Genomic DNA, 14,968 nt, shown 5'->3' on the forward strand with positions numbered 1-14,968 from the left:
TCAATAAACTTTTGGGCTCCATTATTTTAACTGCACTGTTCTCAATATTTTGAATAAAGCTACCAGACCTGTGAGCGATGGGCTCTGTTCTTTTCTTAAATCCTAGTATGACCAATTGAATTAAAGCTGTAATCACAACAAAATGAGGTTTCTATTGACTCTGGGGGCCCAAATCAATTTTCTCTTCTTTTTTTTTTTGAGAATATATTGAAAACCCCTTACCTCTTCTTCACAACATATGCACTACTCTGAGGTAAACTATCATTTACGATCCCTAAGTAAAACTTTGGGGATTGTAGTTGTATGATGACAAAAATGTAAAGACATGTTATTTGCCTTTATTGCAAAAAAATTGAAAATGTCACAGAATATTTAAAATCGACAGATATTCTGTCACAGACTAAAGGGAACATGGTACATTGAAGCTTTTGAAGATTTTAATACATAACATCTATTATACGTGATTTATTTAACATAGAGTAAGAATAAGTTAAAGGTGGTAAAAGTGCTGTTTTGAAAATAATCTTTTAGTCACGGTCTCTTTTCTGATTTGATTCAACATATTTTTGATCCACGTTAATAAAATATTCGCTTGCCTTCAGACCTACGTTCAGCACCACGGACAGCTCCACGCTCTCTCCCTCGCCTCTCCTCTAAAGTTCTGAATGCTTGGTTTACTTGTGTGAACGTAGATTGGACACTTTTCGTTGCCTCGATCACTTTTACCGATTTTACTTTAACTTCGTGGTTTTCTGAGCTCCAATGTGATCCAAACTTTGTAATCTGGAGGAATTGCTCTGTGTAAAAACAACTACACATGTTCCTCCTGGAGGAGCAAACGCCGCCTCTCTGTGCAGCCTGACAATGCAGCAGCTGTCACAGCTGGAAGCGGCCAGTCAAGTCAGAATCAGCCTGAGATTGCGGTGTTGTTGTTTTTTTTATTGACTCGGTCATATTGACTAATATTGACAAGTGCAGCGCTCTTCCTGTGGTGTCGTAATCTAGCAAGCTGAGGCTTTATTCTTTTATTTATTTTTATTTATTTATTTAATTATTGTTATTTTTTTAAAATTTAACGTCAGATCAAGTTTGACCAACACTGGCCTGCCGCGACGGATCCAATCAGAGTTCAGATCAGCTTCATCTTCCCCCACCACCCCTCCCTCTCCGTCTCTTTCTCTGCCTCTCTTTCTTAGTTGCAAAAAAAAAAAAAAAATAGAAAAAATGTTCTGCAGCTGGGCTGCACCTCAATGAATGAATTGGTGCACTGTGAGCCACCACCATCTACCCACTGGATTTCCATTTATTCCCGGCATCCATCCCGAACATATGAATCTGCTTAGACAGAGCCTTTTAAGGAGTTGAAAAGATCAGGTCGGAGAAAATGGCACAACGCGTGGTTTTCTTTTTGCTGTGGCTCTTTGACCAGACCTCAGCCGGATTTCCGAATCAGATTAACATCGGTAAGTGTCCCGCTCGTTTCGGCGAGCTGCTGATTGTTGTTTGCGTAATATAGCCTAATGCATGATTGCAGTTTTATACTGGGAACTGAATGCGGAGCTCTCCGCAGTGTCCCCGGACTAACTTGATTTTCCAGTGCTGCATTCTTAAAGCGGCTGGTTTTAAAACTACAATAAAGCTTCAGCTCTTGCTGAAAACTACCAGAAATGGTTACAGCTGATGACAGGCAACGTTTTGTCGTCTCTCAGTTGCGAAGAGTTCCAGGCCGGCGCACCGATCAGTAATGCACGAGTTCATCTGTAAATTACAAATAGTTTCTTTGTTCACGCCGAGTTCCTCGAATGAGGGTGAAAGCCGGCGATGAACTGTGCACGCCACCGTGAGAGTTGTCTGATCTTGGTTTTGAATTTCTCCAAAGGGGGACTGTTCATGCGATCCACGGTGCAGGAGCACAGCGCGTTCAGGTTTGCTGTCCAACTCTACAACACCAACCAAAACACCACCGAGAAGCCCTTCCACCTCAACTACAACGTCGACAATCTCGAGTCGTCCAACAGCTTCTCGGTCACCCATGCATGTAAGTGTGCTTCCTTGTCAGTCGCGTCCAGAGCGGCCGGTGCACTTCTGGGGTCCGCCAAGAACGAGCAGGAATTATTCAGGTGCTTTATGGAGATTGCAGCTGAGTTCGGGCGTGCAGACAAGTTTCTGTCACCTCTTCCTGGATTCAGAAAGTCTCAGTGGAAATAGCAACCCTGTGCAAACTCTTTATTTTCTCACCGTGAAAACCTATGTATAGACTGCGTTTATTGTTGTAAAACACAACATATTCAAAGCATACGTCACATCATTTTGCACACTTATTCCATGTTGTAATGTTACATCACTCCGTCACAGTGGCAGTACCTGCATGAACGAGCCCCTCCTTCAAGTTTCAACATACAGTACACAATTATTGGGTTCAGAGGAATGTTAAGAAAAGTAACAATCTCCTTTTTTTGTTTTTCCACAAACGTGTGTTTCACGAATCCCAACAGTGCAATCAGTAGAATCAGTGTAAATCCAGTTCAAGTTTTTTTTTTTTTTTTTACCGACATATATTTATTTATTTTTTTGTGATTGTCTTAATTTGAGGTTACTTTAATGCCTCCTCAAATGTGGAAATGCTGTTTTTGTGTCTTTACAAACAGCACAATCTCAAAAAACTGGGTTTTAAATAATCGCTGTTCAGTGTTGTGTAAGCAGTTTGACCAATATTTTTGCACAAATCTTGATCAGATTAATTCAAAAACAGTAGAATAGCTCTTTAGTTTACTGTCAAATTGGAGTCTCAACTTTAACAGATTCATTATTTTAAGCTGTCATGCCACTCCTGATCCATGACGCCCTGTATGGTTAGTCATATTGCCCCTCTAAAACAAGAGAGCACCTCACTTGCTAATCAAGTCGTCTTCTTGCTAAAGTTATCTGACCTGCAAAAAAAAAAACAAACAAAAAAAAAAAAAAACTTCTTTAAAACTGTTTAATGTCAATAATTTTATCATATATTTAATTTGAAGTAAGAAAACTTGAAATTAATTTTTGGGAAATTCTTTCTTGTTTTTTCCTTATTGCATGTTTATGATCATACCATAAAAGTTGATAAGGGAAAAAAAAAACATTATTGTGTAGCTTTCTTTTGACTGATATCTCTTTGAATAAAGCAGAGACGTAAAACAAGAGTCATCTCTTGTTTCACTTTTCTTTGCCGTTAAACATAAACAAGGACCTCCATTTGGTGAAACAGCCAACTTTGTTGGCCCACAGCTTTATCTGACTGACTGTAGCAGCTGTGTCCTTCTAACCCCCTGCATGGCATGATCATAATGGCCCCTTGACTTCCCCTGTCTGCTGGAGCATCGCCTACTGCTCTGTCCTATGATTCCCCCCCCCCGTCTTTGTTGGAGAGCGTCTTCCCCGGCATTGCAGAGTCAGCTCATTAGCACTCAGCCCTCATAGCACCTCACCGTGCTGTCATTGGGTGAAAGGGGAAAAAAATCCATAGCTCCCCAACCATCGCCAGCAAATGAGTTGGACTCAGACCTGCAGAGGAGGTGGGCCCGAACAGTGAGGCAGTTGAAGCAGAGCATCATATCGCAGGCAGCAGAGCAGCAAGTGGCTTAACGAAGGCATCCACGAGAAACAATAAGCAAAAGAGGGTGAATAAATAATAGATAATGCCGTTCAATTTCACGCATGTTGAAGAGGGAAGGGGAGGATAGGAGAAAGGGCTGATATCAGAATCTAATTAAAAACAGAGGCAAGCAGAGTCTTAGCAAAAGGAATTTTCACCCCGAAGGAGCAACGGCATTGTTTCTAGCTGCCCTCGCTAATAGTCCGCCTCAGTGTTGAAGGACTACGTTAAGCTGTAGGAAAATCATATGCATTTGAAACAAAATAACTTGATGTGAGCCTCAAGGTGTGTTTTATGATTTTGCTGCTGCTTTTCAGATTGGAAAAAAAGAAAACACTCCCTCAGGTGTGTTTCCAGAAAAACACATAGGAATGAAACATCTGTGCAAATCCTCAACGACACTCAGCAACCATTTGGTTATACGTCAGTGGTCTTCAACTCTTGTGTTCTGCAGCTTTTAGATGTCTCTCCGCTTCAACACACCCAAGTCAAACAATCAGGTCATTAACTGGATTCTGGACAACTTGGCTGCATACTGAGGAGATAATTCAGCCATTTGATTTGGTGTGTTGGATTAGGGACACATCTAAAAGCTGCTGGACACCGGCCCTCGAAGCCTCGATTTGAGGTTCCCTGGTAACTTTAACACTGGTTTGTAACACATATGCACTGGCATAGAAAATCTTCTGCAGGACAATGTGACCAGCCCACAGCAGAAGCTGCTCATGAGTAGGTCAAGGAATGTGATAAACGTCTCGGGGGTTTGTCTACCACTGGCCACTTGGTCAACCTGACCCCTTTGTACTTTCTCACTTTCATTTCGTGCCTGGACACAAACAATTTCATTCTTATGCACTTAAGCCATTCATGTTAGTTTATTTTTGTTAGCATTTTTGGTGAATTGTGTCGATAAATTGTACTAAAAATGCTTAGAATCTGACATAAAATTTAATTTAATCAAATTTTATTTCTGGAGCATGTTATTTTCGTTGGTTTATCTTCAAACACTTACTAGCTCCAGTTAACTCAGATGTTACATGAGCGATAAAGATCGCTGGAAGAAAACCTCCTATCGGTAGATGGTATTTATTGGAGTCACACAAGTCACATTTCCTTGCAGTAGATTATGAGCAAATTATAGAAAATTGCTTTTAGTCATTAGATGTTGAAGTCAGTAAGAAATGTCCTTAATGTAGGTTGGAATTTAAGCTTAGTTTGTACAAAACTTCAGACAGCAGGCTCCTCCTTTTTGTACCTAAAGAAGTCAGATATGAAAATCAAATCTACAGACGTTCTAAATGCTGAAGGGCTAAATGAAAAGAGCTGCACCCCCATCACTCAGAACACAGAGGAAATCTAATTCCAAATGTAACCATTTTTCTTAGAAAAATCTCCGCTGTCTTCTTGATGCGGACATTCATCTGTGCCGATTGTGGACTCTCTATATTAATCTACTGCTGCCACTAAAGTACGATGTGCCGTAACCACAGTTTCATAACGTAAAAGCTGGATACTTATGAGACATTTAATTGTCGTGCAATTCTTAGGAGACGATAAAAGCCTATCAAAATCACTACCTTGTTACAACGGTCTCAGAATCTGCTCAATGTAACTGTGAAAGAGCAGGCAAGAGATGTGCTTGAATTTACAGGACGGATTTCCATCTTTATTCCAAAATAAGCAAGACCTGCAGCCAACATGCCTGGGCATCGCAAACGAGGAGCTAATGAGCTGAATTTTATTGTTAGTAGGGAGGGAACCTGCATGACACTGTCCAAATCATTTGTTGTTCTTGATGGATGTGCATTTGACAGCCAATATGTGCAGCCATTTTCAATAAATTAGTAAATAAATCAAATATTATTGGTCTGGTGTAATTTAATTTAAATTATACGCCATGTTCTTATTAAAACTCACTTTATCAACTCACTTCATAAAGTGAGTTACGGAAGTATTTGCATTTTTCAAAAATGTTCACATTTATTTAATATTTCTGCATCTAGTTTTTATTAAAACACAGCATGTTCTCAAACTGGGCCGAGGCGTACGGTGATCAAGCATAACATTATGACTAGCATGAGCTTCCTGACTGGGTCTGTGGTTATACCCAAATAACTGCACTGTGCTGTTCACGTCGACACGTTATCACAACATTTGAGGTGCAGCAGCTTGCCTGCTGAACTGGATCAGGTGAAAAAGCCTTTTTTCCTCTTGTGCATCAATTAGCCTATCCCAGTTTACTGCTGTTGCTTCCTTGTATCACTTTTGACCCAATCATTCAGTCATCAAATTTCAGCCTTTGTCAAACTTGCCTCAAACCTTACACTTGTTCAATTGTCCTGCTTGTAAACATTGGGAACACAATGTTTCCAAAGTGTTCAGCAGCATTTGTTGAAATTAATTAGACGGAAAATTGCAACGCGGGCCTTCTCATCCAACATCAGTGTCTACGGTTGCAGTATGTAACTTTACTTTAAAAAAAAGAAAGAAAGTTTTTTAACATATTTTAACATTTTTGTACAATTATTATTATGTCATGACAATATAATGTAAGACAGATAATATGTGAAAATATTATGCTCCTCTGCATTCTCTCAGTGTTCCCAGTGCTAGCTGCAGAAATACACCATTCAGTCAGAAATAACCAATCAGAGCCAGGAGGAGGGTCTTAGCGCTGTCAATCACTCTCATACACACACCCTCCTCTTGCTCTCTGCCATTCTACAGCTAGTTTATCACTACCATGAATATTGGGGCTAGGGACCCAATATTCCCTGGAATATTGTTGTATGACTGTGGGGAAACTGATTTTCTGGAACGTTGAGTTGTTTCTTCGTCATTAGCACTCTGAGCAGCATTGATTGACTGCGCTAAGACCTTCCTCCTGGCTCTGAGTGGATGTTTTTATGTCGGGAATGGTGCTTTTCTTCAGACACCAATAGCAGCTCAGGGAGAAGGTGGAGGAGCTCAATCTTTTCACAAACTATCTGTCTAATATCCTCCTGAGACCCAGCAATACATTTTTGTCCTCTGTGGAGGACATAGGTTTTTTGTCCATAACTCTGAAACCATACATGCCACTGTGTTAAATCCTCTTGGTCCTTAGAGAGGACATCCTGGGCCTCGAAATGTGTTCATATTTGCCACAAGAGAGTCCCGATGTCCTCTCCAAAGGACATACTCTAAAAAATAAATAAAAACATGTTTTGAAATGTTTTCAATTGTAGAGATGTTTTTTTCACTCCAGAGTCATGTAGTGTAAAAAAAAAAAAAATTCAAAAACTTTTTTTTCTCTGGGTCTCAGGAGGATTTTATACTGTCTCAGCATGGTGACAGTTTTAACAAGTATTGGAAAAACATATATTTTTAAAAGTTACATACATGCTTTAACCTTTCAAATGTCATAAGGATGGTCATTCACATAAATGTAATCCTATGTCTTGTGGAACCTTATTAGGACTTATTAAGACTATCATTCAACATAATTTATGTGTGAAGGCATAATATGTATATCCCTCTCAGAAACAGGTGTCATGATGGAATTGTAATCAGTGTTATTCACTTTACCTGTAAGTGGCCTCAATATATTCAGTGACAAATCTATACTTTTTGATGTAATTTGTGCAATCTGTGGTGTTTGTCAAGAAGGTGCCTTGACATTCTTGTTAGCTGAGACCGCAAACTGAAGAAAGCTCATGTTGAGCTCACAATAGTCCACAAGCATTATACATTTTCTCTACCAATATGAGGAGCAAAAAATAGATAAAGGTTATTAAATATCACTTATCTGCTGACTTACAGACCTTTGGGTCTGTACTTTTTAGTGAGAGAGGACCGCCTGTGCTCGGAGTTTTACATTTGTCAGGTGTTTTTTGTTTTGTTTGTTCTGCAAACTGTCACGTTAATTTACCGCACATCCAAAGTCCCTTTGGTATAATTTGGCTCCTGTGAATGACTCAGACCTTTGTCAGCAGTAGCAAACGCCTGCTGCATGCTTTGTAAATGTTTTGAAAAGGGTGCCTTTCATTTATGTTTGACGGAATAACAATTTATTTTTGCATCTTTTAAGTTGTTAATTCTAAGAACCATAAGACATTACTACATTCAAATGCACTCAAAATCAAACAAATTGTATTTGGCTTCTAAAAATGAAACTTGACAATCCTTGCCTTTAATAAAAGCTTGGTTTTCTGTCGTTTCAATTTCTTTTAAGCAACTTTAAAGCCGTGTGCTATTAATGAAATTAGTGACTTTTAAAGCAACAATGCGTGGCTTCAAAAATCCCCGAGGCTTTGCTTTGTACCACAGCGGCATGGTGTGTCCTTTGGTGACAAGACTGTTGTTGCTTTGAAGTAACATGAGAAATTGTGAAATGTGTAATTACCAGCTCGGGCTCTATAATAGCTGCTGAGGCTACAAGTCAGGTGTGCTCACAGAGAACTCAAAAGTGCTTCAAAGCAAAGGGTCCACGTTTGAGGAAAAGCAGAGCAGACAGCATTAATGTTGCTGATAGTCATGGCTTCACCAACTTAATGACACTGCCATCCATTTTTACCTGTTTACCCTTCTTCTTTGTGTCCTTTACGTGAGACAAAAAAACATCAATCCTCTGCACATCTCTTGCTGTGCTATTTATGAGATTACTTACCTTGATTCTTGTTAAAAGACAATTTTGCACTCCTTGGCTTTTGAATCTTATCTCACTGCTCCTCATTCCTCATTCTGTCATTAAGCTAATGGTCTGTGTCCCCTTTGCCAGCCTTTTTACATCTGCCTATCCTCTTTTATTGAATCCTTGAGGTCCTTAAACTCTGGCAAGATCACATGCTTCCTTGGCTGCTGTGTCCGTCCGCCTTTTCTCGCTGATCTAGCGAAGGCTGTCCCATTCCAACAGTTTGGGTTTTTATTGAACTGAAGAAACCAGAATGAATGTAACAGATAATGCATGTGTAGTTAGTTGGCTATGATCCATCAGAGACACCAGGAAGTTATCGCTCTGGCTTTCAAACAAATATAAAAAAAATATAATATGTGTTTATCAATGAGCTATAGTGGTGTACGTAAATTTAACTACCTCTGGGCTTTGCCAGGTCAGCTGCTTTTCCTCATTTTATGTGAGCCAACTGGCTGCCAGCTTGATATTTGTTGCCAAGGTAATACATGTGCTAAAATTTCCCTTGATAAAGACGTATGAAAGGAAGAAAATAATTTTTAAAAATTGATAGGAGAAAACTGAAATGTGAGATTGAGACATTGGTACTGTTTGTTGAGTTTGTTCAATTGTTAATAGCTTCATATTGTGAAATAGTAAGTAGGCTGTACTTGTATAGAACCCCAAAGCGCTTCACACCACATCCAGTCATTCACCCATTCGCCCTTTTGGCTACAAGTGAAGCGTCCGTAGAAACAGAGAAAATATTATATATTTAATTAGTCCTAAACTAGAGAATAACGTAATTGTGAAACTTGACTTTATAGTCCTCTGCATATGAGCTACTTGAATATAATTTCATACATTCAAAAGCAATGGAGATAAAAAAAACACAATAACTATAGATCATTACTGAAACGTTTGTTTTGCTGTTTTATTTTTTCCACAGAAAACGAACAGAAACAACAAAAACAAAAAATGTGACATAATACATAACATATTTATCAGTTGTAGTTCCCTTCCCTCTATTTCACAGATTTTACATCACTGTGAGCTCATAGAGAAAAAAATAGTTGGAAGAAAATGTTTCCATGTGCTTTACAAACAGGCCAAACTCTTAATTTTTTGTGTTAGATCAGTTAGAATTACTCCTATTTATTAAATACCAGGAAAAAGAGGAGAGAGCCCAGTGAACGTTTACGCCATGAAATGCTGTACTGCATTAAAAATGTTGAAACCCATTTAACAACAGATTTTTAGCTAATTAATAATTCCTAATGTTGGTGGGGCTTTAATGCTGGAAAAGAATTATATCCTTTTAAAGCTGAACATGCTGCAGCAGTTCCACATTTCAACTTGTGTCTCCCAAATGACCCGCTCTTTAACCGCCAGCTGTTGAGACTGGTCAGCTGGTTAGTCAGATGTAGTGGAGTGTTAGTCATGTTTAGTTTGAGGCAAGTAAAACTAAGAAAACATGGCATTTATGTTTTGCACCGTGACGCAGGTTAGTCATGAAGAGGAATTCTGGACAAATTGAGGTTTCAAGTCGATCAAAGCAGATTTTTGAATATAGATGAGAGATTTACAGCTAAGAACTGATTTCTGTTTAGATCTGTTTAGATTCAGAGGCCTTGCAGTCATGATTTGTTTCAACATTTGTGCCCCATTTAGCGAGGTGGTTCTCCTCATACTGCCCAGAAACACCAACAGATTCTTGAAGGGGATGTGGCAGCTCACACTTGGACAGAGCACAGGTGGTAAATGGCATATGTTGCGAAGCACAGACAATAGGGGTGCTTACCAAATCTTTGCGTGCATTGTTATGTGTAGCTTTTGGAGATGCTGTTGTTTTGGTCCTGTGGGAAGAGATTGTAAACGAAGTGACAAGGAGGCATGTTTTTGCAGCGCATGACCTGCGAGCACTGACAGGGACAGGCTGTCGTCTGAAGAGGCTCCTCAGGTGATTGTAAGAATGCCACAGTGTTGGTTCTTGGAGGCTGCATAGCTCAGCTTGAAAGGTGTGATGAGAGTAAACGTGGGGAAAGAAAAGAGGTAAACCGAGTAGTGTGAGGGCTGAGAAAGGGACTGGGGTAAGTGAGAGAAAGAAGGAGAATATAATTTTTTTCTTTTAAGCTGCTCAGAGTGTGTGTTTGCGTGAGTGCACGACTGTGTTTAAGAGAGAGATTTCTCCAGGCAATGGGGGGTTGTGCAGGGACATGCCATCACAGTGCAGCTGTGTTGGAGGCACAGATGGAGGTTTGTGTGTGGCTATGATGCAGACGCATGAGAGACCCCACGAGGCAAAACTTACTATTGCGCTTACATGCCTACATGTACTCTCACACAAACACAACCACTCACTTGCAGAAAGACAACCAAGCCCTCTCACAAACACCACTATGATTTCCATTTCTCAGACATACACCATTAAGCTCTCTTGCAAATACTATCAAATTCTATTAAATATATCAATATGCTCCCAAATGTCCTTCACACTTCAAGCGCTCAAATTTATTTTTCTTGAGGGAAAGTCTCTGATTATTACCTTTGAAATCCAAAATATTGTAGTCACAGTAGTTGATTAAAATGTAAAATAGAATAAAATTTATTTCAGTTTATTCTTAAATATTAATTTTATTAATTCAATTTTATGAAAATAAATAATTTACTCTGGTTTATGTGCAAATAGTAACTTTTAATCTACATTCAAAGTCTTTACACTCCTTTTCGTATTTTGTTTTTCATTAAAGAGCTTAACTTGAGGAGAGATTTGACATAAAACAGCTTTGAAATGACGAGTCGTTTTAACAAAAAACACTAGAGATACGGAGGACCAAAACTGACAGAATTAAAAATAAAAGAGGAAATACATAAATGACCCAATAAATAAATCAATACAGTTAAAATGTGCCACTTCATTTCCAAAAGAAGAATTTTTATCATTTATTTTACCTTCATATTATCTTTTCAGATTAGATCAAACAAATTGCACACTATTCGTCTGTAATGAACAGCACAGTGAAGGAACGATTTTGAGGACAGCAAGCCAGGCGATCTCAGAGGCCTCTAGAGGTGGCTTGATATGGGTCTCAGTCAAATGAGTGGTACAGTAGTGAGCTGGGACGAGGTTACAAGCTCTGGGAGCTGCACAGCCTGAGAGAGGAGCACAATGTCAGCACATCACTGACAACAGTGTTCAGATAGCAAAAGATCAGATAAGTGGAGGATGTTTTTTCCGATACAAATTCAGATTGTGAAAACCTCTGCTAAATTTGCAAAACCATGAATTTTGGTTGCGGAAGTTGTATATGTAATTGTTTGAGTTAAACACGTACATTTAAGATGTAATTGGCCAGGTTACTTTGCGAAAGTGCAAAGAATATTCACAATATATTTTGACAATTATGTTACCATAGCTACAATCTGGTGCTACCAGTTTCTTTTGGCTTGAGCTCACTTTGTTCACAATTACATCTCTGTAAATAATAACCAATTATCACTGTCTGCTTTTAAGCTTGGCCAATTGAAACTAACATTGATGATGTTTCTTTAAGAGGTCTCCCTAAATCACATTCTGCTCAAGCCCCCCTACAACATTCATGCAGAGCAGTGGCCTTGCATGATGAGCCAGAGCCACTGCACTGTGCATCTCTGAGCTGGATGCGCGAGACAAACAGGTAGATTTAATTTACGTGGCACTAGTTGGGACAAATTTGTTTTTTGCAGGCCGGGCTTCATGGAGCGATTTTTTCTGATCTCCTCTCTTCGTTGTCAGCCGACTGGCTCTGAAGCACTCATTCGTGTGTTTTACAGGTCCACTCCGCTGCCGCACACTTAGCTGGTCTATGACGAGCTTGAATGGAGCGGAGGAGAGGTAGAGAAGGTATTTGATTTGGCATAGTTTAAGGTATAGTGGCACCACAAAACAAGAGCATGGTGCGTGACTACGGCATGAGCTCGACAGCTTCTCCACAGGCTAAACTGCCGGCTCACTAACCCATCGGCTCACCGGAGAATTCCCGGTAGTCCCGTATGCCAGACCGCCCCTGACCACGGGGGAACACAGACAAACAGGATGAACAACCAGGCATATAAGCATCTTTGCAACTACATTTATAGCAAAGCCTCACATCTCACATAGTTTTAGGTAAATAGGAAATGAATATCCAATTCAAAATTAGCTATAAGTTTTTCAATCGTTCTTACATGTTTATATGGTCACATGAGAGAAAGTTTTTTTTTTCTTTGAGCTCCACAGAGATACCCCAAGGACCAAGCCTCCAAAGAAAACAATATTTCTGACCTAATTTACTGGCCATGAGATGCCCTCTGCTGCATTTCTTCTAAATTATTATTTTTTTAATTTTAGGCACATAACAGAGGCAGTAATGAGATTCAAAATACTAAACACAGCACACACTGCCAGGCAGATCCAACACAATTAATATTTAATCAGAATATCAAAGATCCTCTTGAACCCAACCTAAGGAGAAGTGCTGCTGTCGGAGAGTTATTTGTCTTGGACCCTGCAATACTGGCAGATGTTGTTTGGTGCAACATTTATTCCTCTCTTGCTGTTGTACTTGGCTCAAATTCTCTGTGCATCTCTTACAAACTCAGGGCATTTCGCCATTTTCAGCAGCTATCAAGTATGACTGAAAAACAGTATAGTGAGAAATTATTGATTTTAAAGATCGGTTAACATCATCATATCTTTTAATTTTAAAGATTTATGTAGGCATGCCAGTAAAGCAGGAGTTCTTGTAGTCCCCATTGATCCCCTTCCTGCTCAGTTTTCTGAATGAAATGTCACAGAATTTCAAGTGAGATTAAACAGGATTAAGAAGTAATAATTAATGTGAAATGTCCTGGGAACCCGACATTGATCAAAGTTGGATTGCTGTTTATTTTTGCTCCACTACAGTTACATGGCAAAATTATCAACAGCACTGGCAAAGATGTTCTGAAAAACTAAAACTAAATTCCTCTTTTGTTGTAACAGCATACAGTCACACTTGAAAATGTTGAACAATTAAAATGTCAATTTTAGTATAATTATTCAGTCAAGGGGGAAAAAAATATAAAATTTTAAGAAGTACAGTAATTGCTTTGAACAAAAACCCTAGTGGTAAAATTATTAGATAATAAAGATAAAATGCTATACATCACATACATCCCATTTACCTTTTATTTCTTAGTCTCAGGATTACCATGGAAGAAGGTTAATCTTGAGTCTGATTTCTGTATAAGTATATTGTTCAGTGATTAAAGTTTACTGGCGGAGGCCATTAACAACGTCCTGGCCCACAGCATCACAGATACACCACCATGCAGAAAACAGGATGTGCTTTCCATATTATTGTTCATTGTTTTACAACAAACCCAGGGGTGTTCACTTCAGCTCATTATTAGTCTCATCAAGAACCCTAAAGCATTTCAAAGTGTCAGTGGAAAACTCCGGTTGTGTTGGTTTTTGATGAACTCAGTCCTTGCTGTTGATTGGTCTGTTGATTCTGTCTGAACCATCTTGGAGCCACCGAATTTGTAGATTGTCTTACCTGCCTTGTGGTGAAAACATAAATATGGGTCATCTGGCCAGGTGCTAAGAGAATTTAGCCTCTATGTATATCCAACAGAAGCAGAAGAATGTATACAAAAAAACCCTAAAATAAATAACAAATTGTTTCAGTTGCATTTTTTAAGGAATTATTAATTATACCAACAGTTGTACCACAATGACTTTGTGGTACAAATCACCACTAATGATTGTGTTTAAGCTAGGAGCAATTATTTCTTAATGTGTGACGTTTTCCCACCTATTGGTCTCAAATGCAAGGTTGGATTTTTACTAAATTTTAAGTCAGGCTGTTTGCACATTTACATCAGGGTGCCAATAAGTTTGGCAAACACTGTACGATATAAATTGGCTCATTTTAAGATAATTAAAAATACACTGCGCTAATTAAAAAAAAGAGCTCTGGACAAACAGTGTCCAAAGCCATTTGAGCCTCATTTCAATACCTGATGTTACCATAAAAAACTGAAATTAGCAAACTTAGGTATGATATGCTGAAAAATCTTGGATTTTTGAGCTTTGTTGCAATGGCGTTACACCAAGTGTACATCAAGTTCCCTTTTTTGCCAGCAGACATGATGTAACATGACAGCCCATATTTGCTCTGCCCATCTGCACACTACTGTTCAAATAACGAGGTGGGTTCTGAACTATAAGTCAACAATGACAGGATAAGTCCATGTTCCCTTATTGAAGATGATATCAACACAGACCTGTGATGAAGAAAAGCAGCAGGCAGAGTATATGAAAAAGCAGCAACACACACTGGTGGGGGGCCACACAGTTGGAGAGACACAAAATCTTTGCAGTGAATTAAACAGGTTTGCTGGTGTTCTCTGTGAAAAGAAAAAGCTGCTTCTGATAAGGAACAAACGCCACTTGTTGTGCATTTAAAGTGAAGCGAACAGAGGGCCAAGCAGCTTTTTTTAAACTATTCATCTCACGCCAGCTGTCCGAATGTGTGTGACGGCTGCTTTCCATTTTGCTTTCTCACTGAGCAAAACCTCTCAAGCACAGTGGGTTGTGTTCTTGCGACCGAGAATATTTCTTATTTCAATATGTCATTTAGCCTCCAGGTTTGAAATGGCACTAACGTACAAAGAGTGAAAGA

At 39.1% G+C, this 14,968-nt stretch overlaps 1 protein-coding gene across 5 annotated transcripts in view; it reads left to right on the top strand.

The window, feature by feature from the left end:
* The first annotated feature begins 966 nt into the window (after window positions 1-966).
* The window catches only part of gria3b (glutamate receptor, ionotropic, AMPA 3b), a 109,445-nt gene continuing 95,443 nt past the window's right edge, over window positions 967-14,968 (top strand). For 2 of the 5 annotated variants that reach the window (XM_032554438.1, XM_032554439.1), the window contains exons 1-2: window positions 986-1,463; window positions 1,880-2,038. In XM_032554438.1, coding sequence (XP_032410329.1) covers window positions 1,385-1,463; window positions 1,880-2,038 — 238 coding nt within the window. In that variant the 5' untranslated portion in view covers window positions 986-1,384. Of the gene's footprint in view, window positions 1,464-1,879; window positions 2,039-14,968 lie in introns of all 5 variants that reach the window. The other 3 variants (XM_032554440.1, XM_032554436.1, XM_032554435.1) reach the window with 3 other exon arrangements.

This window comes from Xiphophorus hellerii, chromosome 23 (genome assembly GCF_003331165.1).
Source record: "Xiphophorus hellerii strain 12219 chromosome 23, Xiphophorus_hellerii-4.1, whole genome shotgun sequence".
Taxonomy (NCBI): domain Eukaryota; kingdom Metazoa; phylum Chordata; class Actinopteri; order Cyprinodontiformes; family Poeciliidae; genus Xiphophorus; species Xiphophorus hellerii.